Source organism: Tenebrio molitor, chromosome 9 (genome assembly GCF_963966145.1).
Source record: "Tenebrio molitor chromosome 9, icTenMoli1.1, whole genome shotgun sequence".
In the NCBI taxonomy this organism is placed as follows: domain Eukaryota; kingdom Metazoa; phylum Arthropoda; class Insecta; order Coleoptera; family Tenebrionidae; genus Tenebrio; species Tenebrio molitor.
In genome coordinates, this window is record NC_091054.1 from 8,945,940 (window position 1) to 8,959,807 (window position 13,868).

Below are 13,868 nucleotides of genomic sequence, written 5' to 3' on the forward strand. Positions count from 1 at the left end.
AAAACATTGGTAACAACAACGTAGACTCTCGCATAACACTACATGACTCAAAAATACCTCGTTGGTTGCGAGAATTGTATAATAATCTTTTCTATTTGCTTAATGCGTATTAACCAGATAACCAGAAGCGTTTTATCAGCTTTGTGTTGAAGAGAAGGTTTACGACGCCGTAGGAGATTTTTCTGGTGACAATTTTCGTTACATTGAAATCGATGAAATAATCACGTCAGCCGAAAGAGATGACATTTTCCGGCAGTGTCAGTTAACGTCAAATATTTCCGTGCAAAAGTCCAAAAAATGTCCGATACGTTGGAAAATCTAAATTACGATTTTAACTACAACCTCTTCATAGCCAAGACCCTCCTCAGCAACTTAGCGAAACATGAGGACAAAACGCGAGCCACCCGATGGATGAAGAAGTTGAGTACTTGTAACCGAACCGCCAACGAGATCCGTCTGCGAAACGACTTCATGTACTACTTGATCGTAAACATCCAGCAGGGAGAGTTGCAGCCGCCCTTCAACGAGAACCCTCCGCAGAAACCGCTGCCGTCGATCGCCCACCTCTTGGTAAGTCGCCGGGAGCGAGTGTGACCGTTTGCTAACGAGATTTCAGCCCGGGGGAGCCGAAGCTGATGCCGACGCCGAGGCTGGTATTTTTGAAAAGGTTGAAAACGGAGAAGGCGGGAAGAAACCGCTGATTTACGAAAACTCCCCCGACGGAGGAGCATTCTTGGCGGCCCAACCCATCCCCAGGTGCGGCGCCTTTTGCTACTTGGCTGTCGTCGCCAGAAAACCAGAACCAGAGGAATAAACCCTTTCACCACAACACAATTTATTTATCAATAAAGCGTTTATTTTATTTTGTTCGTGTTTGTTGTGAAGATGTTACCTACGTCAGTAAAACCCGCCCCAGGAGTCGCGCGGGGCCGCCGCCCTCCTGCCGCGTCGTTGGGGCTCGCTTGACTGTGGCTGCGGCGCTGAAGCGACTTGTCTCTGGGGACTGACGTAGTAGGCACCGGCCGGGGATTCGGTGGGTGAATAATGGAACGGTGAACGCTGGAACAGAACATTGTCATATCAAAACACAAACAACGAGACAATACTACTTCTTTGGGCCCGCTGGACTTCGGGGGCGGCGTCTTGATGGGGGAGAAGTGGAAGGGTGAAGTTATCTTTGCAGTTTCAGCGGCACGACTTTCTTCAATTGCTTGGGCGTCGATTTCTTTGGCGGCTTGTTCATTCCAGGCCGGTCTCTTCTTCTTCCTCACAGCACCCGTAGATTTCTTCTTCTTCACGGCTCCCGTCTTTGGATGCACCGGCTCCAGCAGAATTGCATCCTTGGTTTCTCTCATCGATGCCTCTTGGGAAATTATCGATTTCTCCAACGACTGGTTCAGCATTTCTAACTTTTCTGCTTTCTCGGCTTGCGTCGCTTCTAGTGCTTCCTTCTTGGCTTCGGCCGCTTTCTCGACCTGCATCATCTTCAGCTGTTCTTCTTTGTGCAAGTGTTTCAATTGGGCCAAACGTTTCTTCAGACTGTTGTTCTCCTCATTGAGACGCTCGCCTTCTGATCGCAGCCACTGGAGGCGATGGAACGCGGCTTGACGTTTCATCATTTCCATTTCTTCAGGCTCTATGTTCAACTAAAAGAACAATTGTCAGAAGAGTAGGTACTCGAAATTAACAAAAACAATACTTCTTCTGGAATAGGAAACAGTTCCAACAGGTACTTCTCTTTTTCTAGAGCGTAGCGTTCAAAATCAAAATTGGGGGCCATCATGAAGATTTCTTCGATGTTCTTCATCATTCTGTAATGGAGGAGACTCTTCTTCTCTTTGTAGTATTCTGCAAGTTGCAACTGTTGGTTGAGGAGGACGTCGCTGTTGTCTTGCGTGATTGTTTCGTAGACTTTTCTGGCAAGTTTCCTGAAAGAATTGAGATCGTCATTCATAACTGTCCGCAAGATAGCCCCGTTGTCTCCAGTAGAAGGTGCGATCAGCGATATAAACTCCTGGACAGTGGTGGGCTGACCCTTGAGGCTCCTCAAAATTATTTTGATGTGCTTGAGATCCTCACCCGGAGGTGCATGTCTGCGAATTGTCCTCTTCTTGAGTCTTTCGAGTTCCGATTCTGTCAACAATCTCACAGCTGAGACGAGTTTTAGTTGTTTTCGCTGTCTCACCTGTGACTTTGGGCTTGTGAATTATACTGAGAGCTGGCAATGAGAATTCTTTTTCTTTCTTGGTGGTCGATGTAGATGGTGCAACTGACACTTGAGCTTTAGATGAGGCCGAAGATCTAGCCGAGATTTGAGCTTTGGAAGAGGCTGAAGATTTGGCTGAAGCTTGACTTTTTGAAACCGACGCTCTTTTTCCCACCTGGTCCTTGGAACCAGTTTTCGAGGGTACACGACGCATCGACATCACGGAGAATTTTGAATTTTTTTAGAATTAAAACAAACAAAGGCAAAGCGAAATGATCAGGATGTTAAACCAAGTTACCAAAATTAATACTTGGAGAGGAATAATCAACACTAGCATTTTCAATAAATTGATCGAAATGACAGGCAAGCTTATTCCGACTTTTCCAACATTTTAGAATGACTGACGAGACACGCGAATGCCACTTGATATCCAAATTAATGCAAATTAAAATTCATTTCCACAGAAAAGCCATAGATATTCATTTTAAATCATGCGCCAATTATCTCCAACGAACGACAGCCATCTAATTTTCTTAACTCTATGGGAATTATTTGACGTTTATTTGTTGACATTGACATTTTATTATAACCTTAAAAATATTTGTCAATTTAAGTAATACAAAATAGCAAAAAAATGCACTATGAGTATTTATTATACCTAGAATTGCATAAGAAATTCGTTTTGATACTAATTTATGTAAATTAGAATTAAATAAAAAATGAACAGTACCCATAAAAAAAAACTGGTGCTTACGCAAAACGGTGTTAAACAAATCTGGATACAATAAAAACGGAGTCATTTGAGACATTCGGTGGTTGTGAAGTGACACCACTGACGTCTCCAGAAGGCGCTTCTAAGGTGGACCCTCAGCTTGACGAAAAGTTTTCTCTTGACAATTCTACCATTGCTGAATTAAAAGCTGAACACTTTGCCTTTAAGTGGACCCCAGACGGTTTCAAATGCTCTTCTTGTCCCTTCAAAACAAAAATCGGGGGCTGCCTGTTAAATCATATAGAGAAAAAGCACCCTGAACTGCGAATAAACAGAGAAAAAATCCTGAAGTGTGCTCATTGTCCCTACCAAAGCGAATACAAATCGCATTTCGCCCAACACGTTCTCAAAAAACACACAGACATTTGGTTAGAATGTGAACTTTGCTCGTTCAGAGCGAAAAACAGCAACCTCTTAGGTGACCACCTCCAAACCAAACACGCTGATGGACAAAACAAACAATTCAAGTGCCACAAGTGCGATTATAGAGGTAAATCCATACTGCTTCTGAAATCCCACATAAATAACAAATACGAAAGTGAGGTTAAGTGGTTCAAATGTGTGCAGTGCAAGTTCAGAGGCAAGTCCAAGAGGAGATTGCGAGGTCACGTCCTTGGGGGCGCGACAAGCGTCGAGTTAAAGTGCGTACAGTGCCCGTACAAAACGACAGACAACGTCGACTTAGCGGGGCACATGCCTAACAAACGATGTTAGCATCACATTTCAGTGCCCCCATTGTGAATTTACGTCGAAATATAAAGCGGGGATAAGTCGGCACGTGTACTGTAAACACACGTCTTTCGACGAGGTTAAGTGGTTGGAATGTGAACAGTGTCCCTACAAAGCCAAATCAAAAGTATTCCTGAAGGTGCTATCTTTGCTTACAAAATATCACAAAAATATACGATTGTAGGTGAATAGGTAACATTAACAGCTACACATTGAGTGTAATTTCAATATAAAAATCTTATTTTCGAGGGCGTTATGACGATTCCCGTTTTTAGCAATAATACGGTTTTTTTCAAATATACAAATATTTAAAAAAAAAATTCATTGTCACCTTACTGATACAGATATTACCAATATGTAGACCGCTTTTTCAAAGTTAAAAATGTGGGCTGAAACACGATCGCCGTTTGCACAATTTTCCTCGATTTTGCCTAGTAGTTCACAGCACCCTTAATAAACACACGACGCCCGAAGAAATCAGGGGAGGCGATGTTTGCGAACAGATCAAATAAAAAGAGATGTTAATAGAGACTGTGATATAAACTTAATTTCAAGAAAGAATTCAGTACGTCACAAATTTATTGCTAAGCTACGATGACTATCGCCACGCTAATATCACATACCTTAGAAGAAGAGATTTTTGAAAATGCATGTCGATTGTCGAGTAACCCAAATATGTATAGGCAATAACGGAATTCTTTCGTGAGAAGTGTATGTTGATATATTTTAATTTTAAATAATAAAGCATTTTACACAACCTGGAATTACAGTTGCGGAAATAAAATTTCGGGTAGTATAGTATAGTAGTCATAACATAAATTCTAAAACAGCATTTACGTAAATAACCTCATTTTTTACTCCTGTCATGTTTTTGTCTATTTGACTTAAAGTCCATTCAAAAATCAAAAAACCACCACCTGTTGCTTTAAGTTGGTAAAATTTAAAAAACTCTAGGTAGTTATTTTTTCATACTATGTTGGTAACTATAAATTGTGACATTTATTTGATTCAAAATAAAATTCAATTGCTTTGAATTTCGTTCAAATTGTTTTATTATTGCTCAGCAGGTTTCATTTATTTATTAGTTCTTATTATTTTTACGTAAGTATGCCCAGAACAGAATTCACACGAACTCCCGATAAATTTGAGTAATTTGACACTTAACCTAAAAATTACAATTCACACCAAATTTTACACTAGACAGCGTTGCCGATAGTAATTATCGAGGAAAATGCGACGTTGGTGGTTTTTTGATTTTTGAATGGACTTTACATACATAATTGCATTGAAAAATTGTGACTTGTGACATAATAACGAGTAGCCAGTAGGTCAAAGCGATGATTTGGTCATACTGTGTAAATAATTTTTGAATGTCAGTCAAGTAAAAGGTGGTTTACAGAGATTTTGTTGAAGTGAAAGAAAAATGTTGCTCGAAATTCTGTTTCCACACTGTACATAGATAAAAGAGTATATAGGGCGGAGACTAATTGTCATACAGAGAGAATGAGAGGTTGGTCACGTGTTATGCACTTTTTATTATTTACGGTTTACGGGAAGGTGTTGATTTGAACTACTGCCAGACAATTTTTCTTTTCGAATCTTTGGCAATTATTAAATAATAAACCAAATAAAAGTAATACGTGTTCAATAGTGACGCTAAAAGTAATAAACAAGGATGGTCAAATGCATAAAGAAAGAGAAGTATACAGAGAGAGCGTAAACTTGCTTTGGTGTGCTGTTTCGTGTCATGTGTATTTTCCTAAATAGTCCAGCGTAAATCAAATTTTCAACGTCTACGTCAAATTACATTTATTCCGACAAAAAAGGGTTTTCTCCATCTTTCAGTCATTTTGGTTGTTTCGGTCAACATTTAATTCCAGTTGTGGAGATTTTTGCTGAGAAGACTGCGAAATCCAACACTAATAGGTACGGTGCGATCAATTAAAAAATAAATCGAGTCGGCGTGTTACCTATGGCAACCCATGCTATAGCATAGGCTCCAAAGCAAACTCGATTTATTTTTTAAATGATCGCTCGGTATTACGTTTTAATTTTTTTCCTGTTATTTTAAATTATTAATGTTTTTTGGTTGCATTATTTATGTAAGCAGTTAAGCATAGAAGTTAGTATTATTTTATGGGGCAGAATAAGTACCTAAGTATGTTTTACCACACAGAACAAAAATAACAAAATGCCATGGCGATTAGCAAAGTAGCGAGAAACTCTAGACTGAAGGCGATTTTATGCGCAAGGTCGTCCAGTCGCCATTTTGGTACGCCCATAGAACACCCAGTGTGTGCGTGTGTATATGTGTTTATTTGTTGTTGTTGTTGTGTGTTGATTTGTTTTATGTTGTTACTATTTTATAGTAGGTACTTAGTAAAAGTAAGGATAGTGTCTTCTGGAATGATTGCCGAATTTAACATTTAACACTCGGTCGGTACAGTGTTATAAAAGATAGGTTAAGTGTGGTATTTATTACTTTAGCAATGGTTTGTTGCAGCGCAATCGGTTGTTCTAATCGAACAGACAGTAAATCACGCAAAAAGACTAATAAACATAAAATCAGCTTTCACCAGTGAGAACACTTGTTAATAAAGCAACACTGACTTGAGACTTGACTGTCATTTTCGCAGATTTCCCAAAAATGTTCAAGTACGGAACAGTTGGATTCAAGCTGTAAGGCGCAAAGATTGGATGCCAAGTAAAAGAAGTGTATTGTGTTCGATTCATTTCACAGAAGATTGTTTTGACAAAACTTATGTAAATGTCACCAAACTTTACAAACATGCTGTGCCAACAGTTTTTCCAGGACTTTCAAGTTTTCTCCGACAGGTTAGTCAGTGTCAGATAGACCGGGTGACGGGGTGGGCGGCTGGCCGCTGGCCGTATTGAATATTGAATTTTAGCGACGTAGGTACCAACCTTCTTGGTTGGTAACCTCCTTATTACCAACACACCTAGGGGATATTATTTAATTGTTGAACTGAAAAGTGAAAATGCGTAAATCCCTTGAGAAAATACGAAACTTGAGGTTATAAATATGGACAGCAAATCATTAATGCCACTTTTAATTGAGAACTGAGTTCATTAATTGCGTGAAACAATTAACTTTTTACATATCGTAATGAAAGTGGCACTTTTTTGCAAATTTCATAACTAGTTGTACAAATAACTAGTACACTATTCGAAATACTTGCAGAAAAAAAACCTGACATTTTTTTTACGAAATCTACCGAAAACTTTCAAGTTATAGCTGTCATTCGTTGAATCTGACAAGACTCAGGTTTCTATAGTAGAAACAGATGATCGTCGGAATTTGTTGCAAAAATTAATAACGAGTGGCGGTAAAAGCGAGTGAAATGTTCAGTTTTTTGTTGGGCCAATATTACAAAGTATTACAAATAGAAAATGGGGATTCAAACATAACACTGAGACGTCAAATATTGGGTGATTCAAAATGATTGTCAATAAGTTGGCAACTATGTACGAAAATTTATGTGGCAACTGTGTGGGTTTGAAAAGTTGACATTTCTTTGGCTGTTCATAGTCGTGCAATTTTAAAAATTGTCAAGTCAACGTGTAGTGATATAAATGGAATGTCAACTCTACCCCATCTACACATAAATTTTCGTACATAGTTGCCATACTTAACCACAATCATTTTGAACCATCTAGTAACATTAATTTCATTTGGTCACATGCGACGTAACGCTGCAGAGTGCAGACTGCATCTTTGTGGTACAGTTGCGGCCGTTGAAATCTCAGACAGGAAAGATTTAAACACTCTGTATAAATTCCGAAATTTGATTAGCGTAAACAGGATTTTCATCAAGGATTATAAAGTCAGTGAGTATTTGACATATTAGGTCAAAATCGCGCGTAACTTTTGAAATGCCGCAATTATCTGATTTGCAAAAATGTGTTTGACTGAGGGACGGTGTGAGTATAAGAGCCATTGCGAGAGAAATTAATGTGGATAATGTTTGAGTGACATTTTGAGAAACGTCACTTTCAATACCATTTACAAAGCTAAAAGTTTGGCGTTGTCAAAGTGTCTGAGTTTTCAACGGCCGCAACTGTACGTAACACATGAGCAAATGGCGAAAAGCGAAAACCTTGTATTTTCAAGTATTTTTATTATTGGTGCAACTTTATCATGTGACAAAAGTAGCGAATTAGTGATTTTGAGGTTACTTTTTGCTAATTTCACAGTAGTAGATAATGGTGGCTTAATTCTGCAATTGAATCAACAGTTGAAGGTCTGAGTTTCTGTCATATTTAATAAATTTTGTAATGACAACTGAAAATTTTATGATGAAAATTAAGAACAAATCTTGAATTCTTGATCGCAGTTGTGCTGCATGTGACATGTGATTAATAAATAAATACACGACGCTCGAATAAGTCGGCCTAGACAAGTGGACAAGCTACAAGTACATGGGCGGAGACTAATTTTTGTTTAGACTTTAGATAGAATCAGGGATTGGTCACGTCGATACACTTTTTATAATTTGATGTTTACCGGTCGGTCTTAATTTGACGACTATTTGAATTACTGGGAGATATTGTAGCTAGACATGCCCTTTCCAAACAAATAAACACCTAAATAAAAGTAACACGTATCGAATAATGACGCCAGCACAGAAAAGAATAATGTCAAAATTGTGTAATTAATTAGTAAATAAATCCTATTAGCTGATCAGTGTCAGTTCTAATTTCAAGTTGATACCGGAAATGGAAAAATGTATTCGGACGATAATTATTCTCCCCAACTTACGCCAAATTTTAAACTACATATTTGGGTTTGTCGTATCATTTTAGAATTTACTTGTCAAGCAAACACTTCCAGACGTGTTACGGCTCTATTCTTTTAATAAAATAGAAATGACAACAGTTGATTTAAATTTTGACAAATAAGTAAAAGTAGTCCGTCGTGTCGGTTGGAATTACTTTGAGCGCAAATGTCAACAGACAATTCTAAATCTTCAAGTAAATTTTCTCGAAAATACTGCATTTTCGGCTTATGTAAAAATGTTCCGGGAAAGGCAGATTCTTCGGCGTACACATTTACTCCGTTCCCCAAGGCATGTTTGAATGTCAGAAAATTTATAACAAATTTGACCCCACAACATACCGCACGGTGTGACCACTGCAGTAAATGTCAAAGATGGTTGGAAAAATGTGGACGAATTGACGTCCGCTTTCATGAAATCAGACACGACGTCAATAAAAATAAATACATCTGCAGCAAGCATTTTGTCAAAGAGGAACTACTGGAGGCATTCCCTGATCCTCTCCCGTGTGAAGTTGTGGAACAGTTAAACGTACTAACTTGTTGGGGGAAAGTTGCCTGTCACTTTTGATACTTTCTTTTCAGAAACATGTTTTTGTAATAGAAACACGTGATTGTCAGAATTTGTTGCAACAAGGAATAACAACGAGTAGCGGTAAAAAGGGAAGAAATGTACATTTTTCTGTTGAGTCAACTTTGCAAACCATTACAAACAAACAATGCGGATTTAAACACAACAATGAGAATAATGAGATACTAAACACCATTAATTTTATTTTGTCACATACGTCGGAAGAGCTGCAGACAGCATCTTTGTGTCACGTAAGTAAGCGGTGAAAAACTAGTATTTTCAAGTAATGGTTATTATTATTATTGGTGTAATTTTACTAATGTGAAAAAATGTCGCCAGTTGAAGATTTTAAGGTTAGATTTTTGTCAATTTGATAGTACATAAAATGGCGGCTTGATTCTGCAATTGAATCAAGGGTTGATAGTTGATAAAGTTTAAGATGTTCGTGATGAAAATTTGAAAATTCGTATTAAGTCGCGGCTATCGAACGCGGCCTGTGACGTCACGATTCTCCCGCGATGACGTCATACACTTGACATCCATTATTCTCACGTTATAACGTGCAATAACAGAAACAGTAGTTCCGAGTTGAGTTATCAAACGATGGAAGCGCCTCCGCCCTTGTTCGTGGGACAGTCCTTCCCATCGTACGACGCCCTTTGTGCGTTCGTGGCCCAATACGAGAAACACCACCGGCAAAAGTTCTGGAAAAGATCCAGCAGAAAGATCTCGTCTACGCCCAACATCAAGCGCCATATCAGACGCGAACTGATCTACTACGAGATCAGCTACTCGTGCATCTACGGAGGGGAGAAATTCAAATCGCGGAGCAAAGGTTTGCGAAAGTCCATGTACAAATATGTGTGATTCGGTGATCGTCCCAGTGTTCAAACAGATTCCTTTTAGAACATACAGACTCGAGGCACCCTGTCCGGCTTTCATTAAACTGAGAGCGTCTTCGAGCGGGGAAGCTCTGGAAGTTAAGAGTTTCAATGATCGCCACCAAAATCATGCCCTGGTGCAGGTAGGTGTGGTGTTTTTGCCTAAACTTTGTGCGTTTGACCTACCGCGCGAAGTCGTCAAGCGGCGACCTCTGCCGGCGGAAGTACGGACGCTGAGGCTGTCACTATAGTGTCAGTTTTGCGTCGTGTCGCAGCTGTGTCCGAAAATAATTAATGCGATGAGAAACTGTTGCGTGACTTACTGTCGGGTGAATCGTGACAACGGTTCGAAACGGTCTTTTTTTGAGATACCGAGCGAGGCGAGTCGGCGACGATTGTGGTTAGACATACTGGAAAATTTCTCAGGTTGGTATCGCGTGGCGGCGCCACCGAGTGTCGCGTTGAAGTCAACAACCCCGGATTGATTTTAGGTGGTGTCAGTTTCAGGAGGAGGAAGTCGAGTATTTGGGGTGACCTCCTCGTGTGCGAAAGACACTTCCGTGACAAGGATTTTAAAGCCGTTCATAGTAACAGAAAGCTTCTGAAACGGTCAGCTTTTCCGTCTATATTCCTGGTAAATTGTCTCGTCTCAAATTGTCAATGCAAGCGTCACGAACTCGAAACAGTTTAAGAGTCGCTGCCCAAATTCTTGTTTATATTGTTGTAAAAATCTATTTGAGGAAAAATATTTTAAATGGTGTATTTACATCAGCGCGTGCCGTCGGTGTTACCCAATAAGATTAAGAACTTGTTTCATTTGTGTTCTTTGAAAAAGCTGCAACAAGCTAAGACGTAACATTTGTTTGCAAGATAACACGTCAGATTATGTAGTATTGTTGAATAAGGAGATAACTTTAAATTATATTTTCTGTCAGCTTTTGGGTAGAGTGATGTAAAAATGTGATAAAAAGAGTTTCGTCGTGGTTCCGAGTTTCGGTTTTTAATTTCATTTTGCATCATGAGTGGCCGCAAGTGTCAATACAGCGGTTGTGGAAAAACTTCAAAAAATCGTCCAGGTCTGAAAGTGTTTTATTTTCCTGCAGACCCAAACCAATGTAGAAAGTGGGTGCTAAACACAGGTAAGTGATTTTAATAACGATTTTCTCAAAAAAAGTCGGAAGTTGTTTATTTAGTTAGTTTTACACTGATAGTTTTCAGACAAAAAATACGCGAGAACTTTTTTAGAGCTTTCCAAAATTGTAATACTGGGAACAGTATAATTAAAAATTGATACATTATATGGTTTTTGAGAGTCAGCTAATATTGATATTGATGTTATTTCGGTAAGGGATTAATGCTTTTCAATCACGTTTTCAATCATTATCCAAAAAGATTTGCTGATCAACGATTTTTTTTTTTTGAAAGGAGAAGTGAGCAAAAAGACAATTTATATTTTTTCAGACTATTCAAATTGTAACAAATGAAAAAGTTTACCAGATATGCCCAACGCCGAATTTGAAGAAACAAAACATACATTTTATGATTTTAGTAAATATTTCTATTATTCTAATATTCTTTACATATGTATCCTTCTCCTTTCTGTGGCGATCCCCGACCACCTACTTATTTTGTTCATTGACCCCATTTTCTTTTTAGTTTAAAAATGCCAAGACGAAAGAGAAGTTCACTCGGCCGCTTAACTCCGGGCGCAAGGCGAAGTCGCTTGGCCCGTCAAAACGAAACAATCGAGCAGCGCCAACTGCGCCTCTTTCAACAGCAGCAGCGAGGGGCCGTGAGACACGAGCGCGAGTCACCCCAACAGAGGGAGATGCGCTTGTCTCGAATGAGAATCCGCAGTTCCGTCCGACGCGAGCGCGAGACTTCGCCAGAGAGGGAGCGGCGCCTCGCTAGGATGAGAGAGCGCGCCGCTCACGCCCGCCAGAACGAAACCCCCGAACAGAGAGAGCGCCGGCTAGCCAAGATGCGAGAGCGCGTCGCGTACAAGCTCCAGAACGAGACGCCCCAACAGAGAGAACGACGCCTCGCGAGAATGAGAATTCGCGTTGCTGAACGTCGACTTTCGGAAAAGATGGCTCGGAGGGGGCCAAACGAGATAAACGAGCGCTTCAACGTGGCGAGGTGTCGCCAGTTGCAACGGGCAAACAACAGAAATTGTGGTTTACAGAGAAGCCCTTTCATGACGGTGGTAGCAAACGCATTATTTTTAATCTCTCTGATTAAGTAATGATAGCGGTGGTCCTGGCTCCGTCCAGGTAAATTTCTAACTGCTCTATCTATATGTCTATTATCTTTACCCAGGCGAAGCCGTGACAACAGCTAGTAGAAATAAAGTGTGCTACAGCAAGATACAACAATATTGTTACTTTGTGATTTGTACATATTTACGGAATAAAAAATATAATTAACACGGTTATTTATTGAAACAAGATTTTTCGTTAGTGCTGTGACCCTTTCTGCCCCATGATCCCACAACAATATACTGTAGATCGTATGTAGTCATTTACAACTTAAAATAATTTGACTCGGAACTCGTGAAGTGTTGATTATATTTTTTATTTGCGACAAAATGAGGGGAAAAGTGAAATTTGTTTTGTTTGTAGAACCGCTGGACAATAACTCAAGTGGAAGCTCTGATCGCCCAGTACAAAACATATCCAGTGTTGTACAGCAACAGTCACAAGGACCGCGAGAACGTCGACTTAAGAAACCAATGCCTGAGCCACGTCGTGCAAGCCTTGCAGTTCGTCCGTCCTGGAGTCACCGCGGTGGACGTGGTGTCCCAGTGGAACAACCTCGTCATCAAGTACATGCAAGCCGCGCGACGCCAGCTCGAAGAACCCACCGGGGCTGAAGTAAGTGAGAAGATGTGGTCGCAGCCCGCCTTGCATTTTTGCCGTTGCAGGAGCCCCACTTGTGGTACTTCAAAAAAATGGACTTTGTGGGCGAGCACGCGTGTCTGGCGGACGTGAAAGTGGAAGACAATGCGTACGATCAGGATATTTTCGAGCCCGAGAGCACCACGGAGGGGCACGAGTTGTGGGAGAATGGGGCCGGAGAGGATCCGTTGGAGTCTTCGTCGAGGGTTTCGGTGAAAGAGGAAGGGGATTCCCCGCCGACGAAGAAGTTTAGAGAGGACGAGGACACGCGGGAGTCGTTTTCGGGGAGCGATAGGGCGAGCAAGGATGAGAACGACGTGTTCGGGGAGTTTGTGGCGGCGGAATTGAAAAAGATTGCGGATGAGAGAATACGGCAGGACACCATTCTCGAGATACATAAAGTGTTGCATAAAGCGCTAACAAAGAAGTGATTGTGTATAGTGTTATAATAAATATTTTTATATCGTGGTCAAATTCTTTCTTACCTTCTTCACACTCACAAAGTGTAGACCTGTGGTGTAGACGACTGTCAACTGTCAACAGATAATTGTAAATCAATTCAAATGACCGAGTTGGCTGTGATTTATTTGCAGTCAATTTGACATTTGAGGTCTCACATGTTACTGCAGTTTTCATTGTTGTATATCATTTTTTAACGTGTAAATTGCGATGTTCTGAAACAGTACAAGAATGTTTTTCAAGAGTATCTTGTGCAGGACATTAGTTATCATTGAAAAAATAGAAAATCTAATCGGTTTTCGTAAATAGTACGGACACACTAGTTGTTGTAGGTGGCCAATTGGCAAACACTACGTTGTTAGAAACCACGACCTGCTGTATTATAACCGGCCTGTTCAATAGTATATTAAAAAACAAGTTTCATAAGACCAGTATTGAAGCACGAATTTAAGTTTAAGATTAAAAAACGAGTGGCGTATAGTTCAATTTTTACCCTTTTCCGATGACGTCATTATCTAGTAACTTTACGTATGTTTGAGCTAGGATCTGAAACAAATT

The 13,868-nt window shown here is 40.0% G+C and overlaps 3 protein-coding genes and 1 long non-coding RNA gene across 9 annotated transcripts; 3 read left to right on the forward strand and 1 right to left on the reverse strand.

The window, feature by feature from the left end:
* Positions 1 to 148: 148 nt before the first annotated feature.
* On the forward strand, positions 149 to 862 carry LOC138137907 (uncharacterized). Its single transcript, XM_069057505.1, has 2 exons — positions 149 to 570; positions 617 to 862. The coding sequence occupies exons 1-2, from the start codon at positions 298 to 300 to the stop codon at positions 812 to 814; spliced, it is 471 nt and encodes a 156-aa protein (XP_068913606.1). The 5' UTR covers positions 149 to 297; the 3' UTR covers positions 815 to 862.
* LOC138137906 (uncharacterized) lies at positions 819 to 3,354 on the reverse strand. Its single transcript, XM_069057504.1, has 4 exons — positions 2,186 to 3,354; positions 1,700 to 2,133; positions 1,110 to 1,646; positions 819 to 1,059 (listed from the first exon to the last, which is right to left on the reverse strand). The coding sequence occupies exons 1-4, from the start codon at positions 2,424 to 2,426 to the stop codon at positions 898 to 900; spliced, it is 1,374 nt and encodes a 457-aa protein (XP_068913605.1). The 5' UTR covers positions 2,427 to 3,354; the 3' UTR covers positions 819 to 897.
* A 2,633-nt stretch (positions 3,355 to 5,987) lies between these two features.
* Positions 5,988 to 6,843, forward strand: LOC138137927 (uncharacterized). Its single transcript, XR_011161918.1, has 3 exons — positions 5,988 to 6,285; positions 6,344 to 6,542; positions 6,617 to 6,843. It is a non-coding gene; the product is annotated as an uncharacterized lncRNA (long non-coding RNA).
* A 1,678-nt stretch (positions 6,844 to 8,521) lies between these two features.
* LOC138137919 (scaffold attachment factor B2-like) lies at positions 8,522 to 13,319 on the forward strand. 6 transcript variants are annotated; one of them, XM_069057527.1, is made up of 4 exons: positions 8,522 to 9,034; positions 9,088 to 9,324; positions 12,576 to 12,827; positions 12,878 to 13,319. In XM_069057527.1, the coding sequence occupies exons 1-4, from the start codon at positions 8,672 to 8,674 to the stop codon at positions 13,280 to 13,282; spliced, it is 1,257 nt and encodes a 418-aa protein (XP_068913628.1). In that variant the 5' UTR covers positions 8,522 to 8,671; the 3' UTR covers positions 13,283 to 13,319. The 6 variants fall into 6 exon arrangements, with proteins under 6 accessions (XP_068913628.1, XP_068913633.1, XP_068913634.1 ...); XM_069057532.1 differs by lacking the exons at positions 8,522 to 9,034; positions 9,088 to 9,324 and adding exons at positions 9,640 to 9,924; positions 9,980 to 10,097; XM_069057533.1 differs by lacking the exons at positions 8,522 to 9,034; positions 9,088 to 9,324 and adding exons at positions 10,168 to 10,380; positions 10,446 to 10,588.
* Positions 13,320 to 13,868: the final 549 nt, after the last annotated feature.

Coding starts and splice junctions, on each gene's coding strand:
- LOC138137919 (XM_069057527.1), top strand. CDS start 8,672: ATGTCAACAGACAATTCTAAATCTTCAAGTAAATTTTCTCGAAAATAC. Junction 9,035..9,087: donor AAGTTGTGGAACAGTTAAAC/GTACTAACTTGT, acceptor CTTTCTTTTCAG/AAACATGTTTTTGTAATAGA. Junction 12,828..12,877: donor AAGAACCCACCGGGGCTGAA/GTAAGTGAGAAG, acceptor TTGCCGTTGCAG/GAGCCCCACTTGTGGTACTT.
- LOC138137906 (XM_069057504.1), bottom strand. CDS start 2,426: ATGTCGATGCGTCGTGTACCCTCGAAAACTGGTTCCAAGGACCAGGTG. Junction 1,647..1,699: donor TGTTTCCTATTCCAGAAGAA/GTATTGTTTTTG, acceptor TTGTTCTTTTAG/TTGAACATAGAGCCTGAAGA. Junction 1,060..1,109: donor AGTCCAGCGGGCCCAAAGAA/GTAGTATTGTCT, acceptor GTTCTGTTCCAG/CGTTCACCGTTCCATTATTC.
- LOC138137907 (XM_069057505.1), top strand. CDS start 298: ATGTCCGATACGTTGGAAAATCTAAATTACGATTTTAACTACAACCTC. Junction 571..616: donor CGTCGATCGCCCACCTCTTG/GTAAGTCGCCGG, acceptor ACGAGATTTCAG/CCCGGGGGAGCCGAAGCTGA.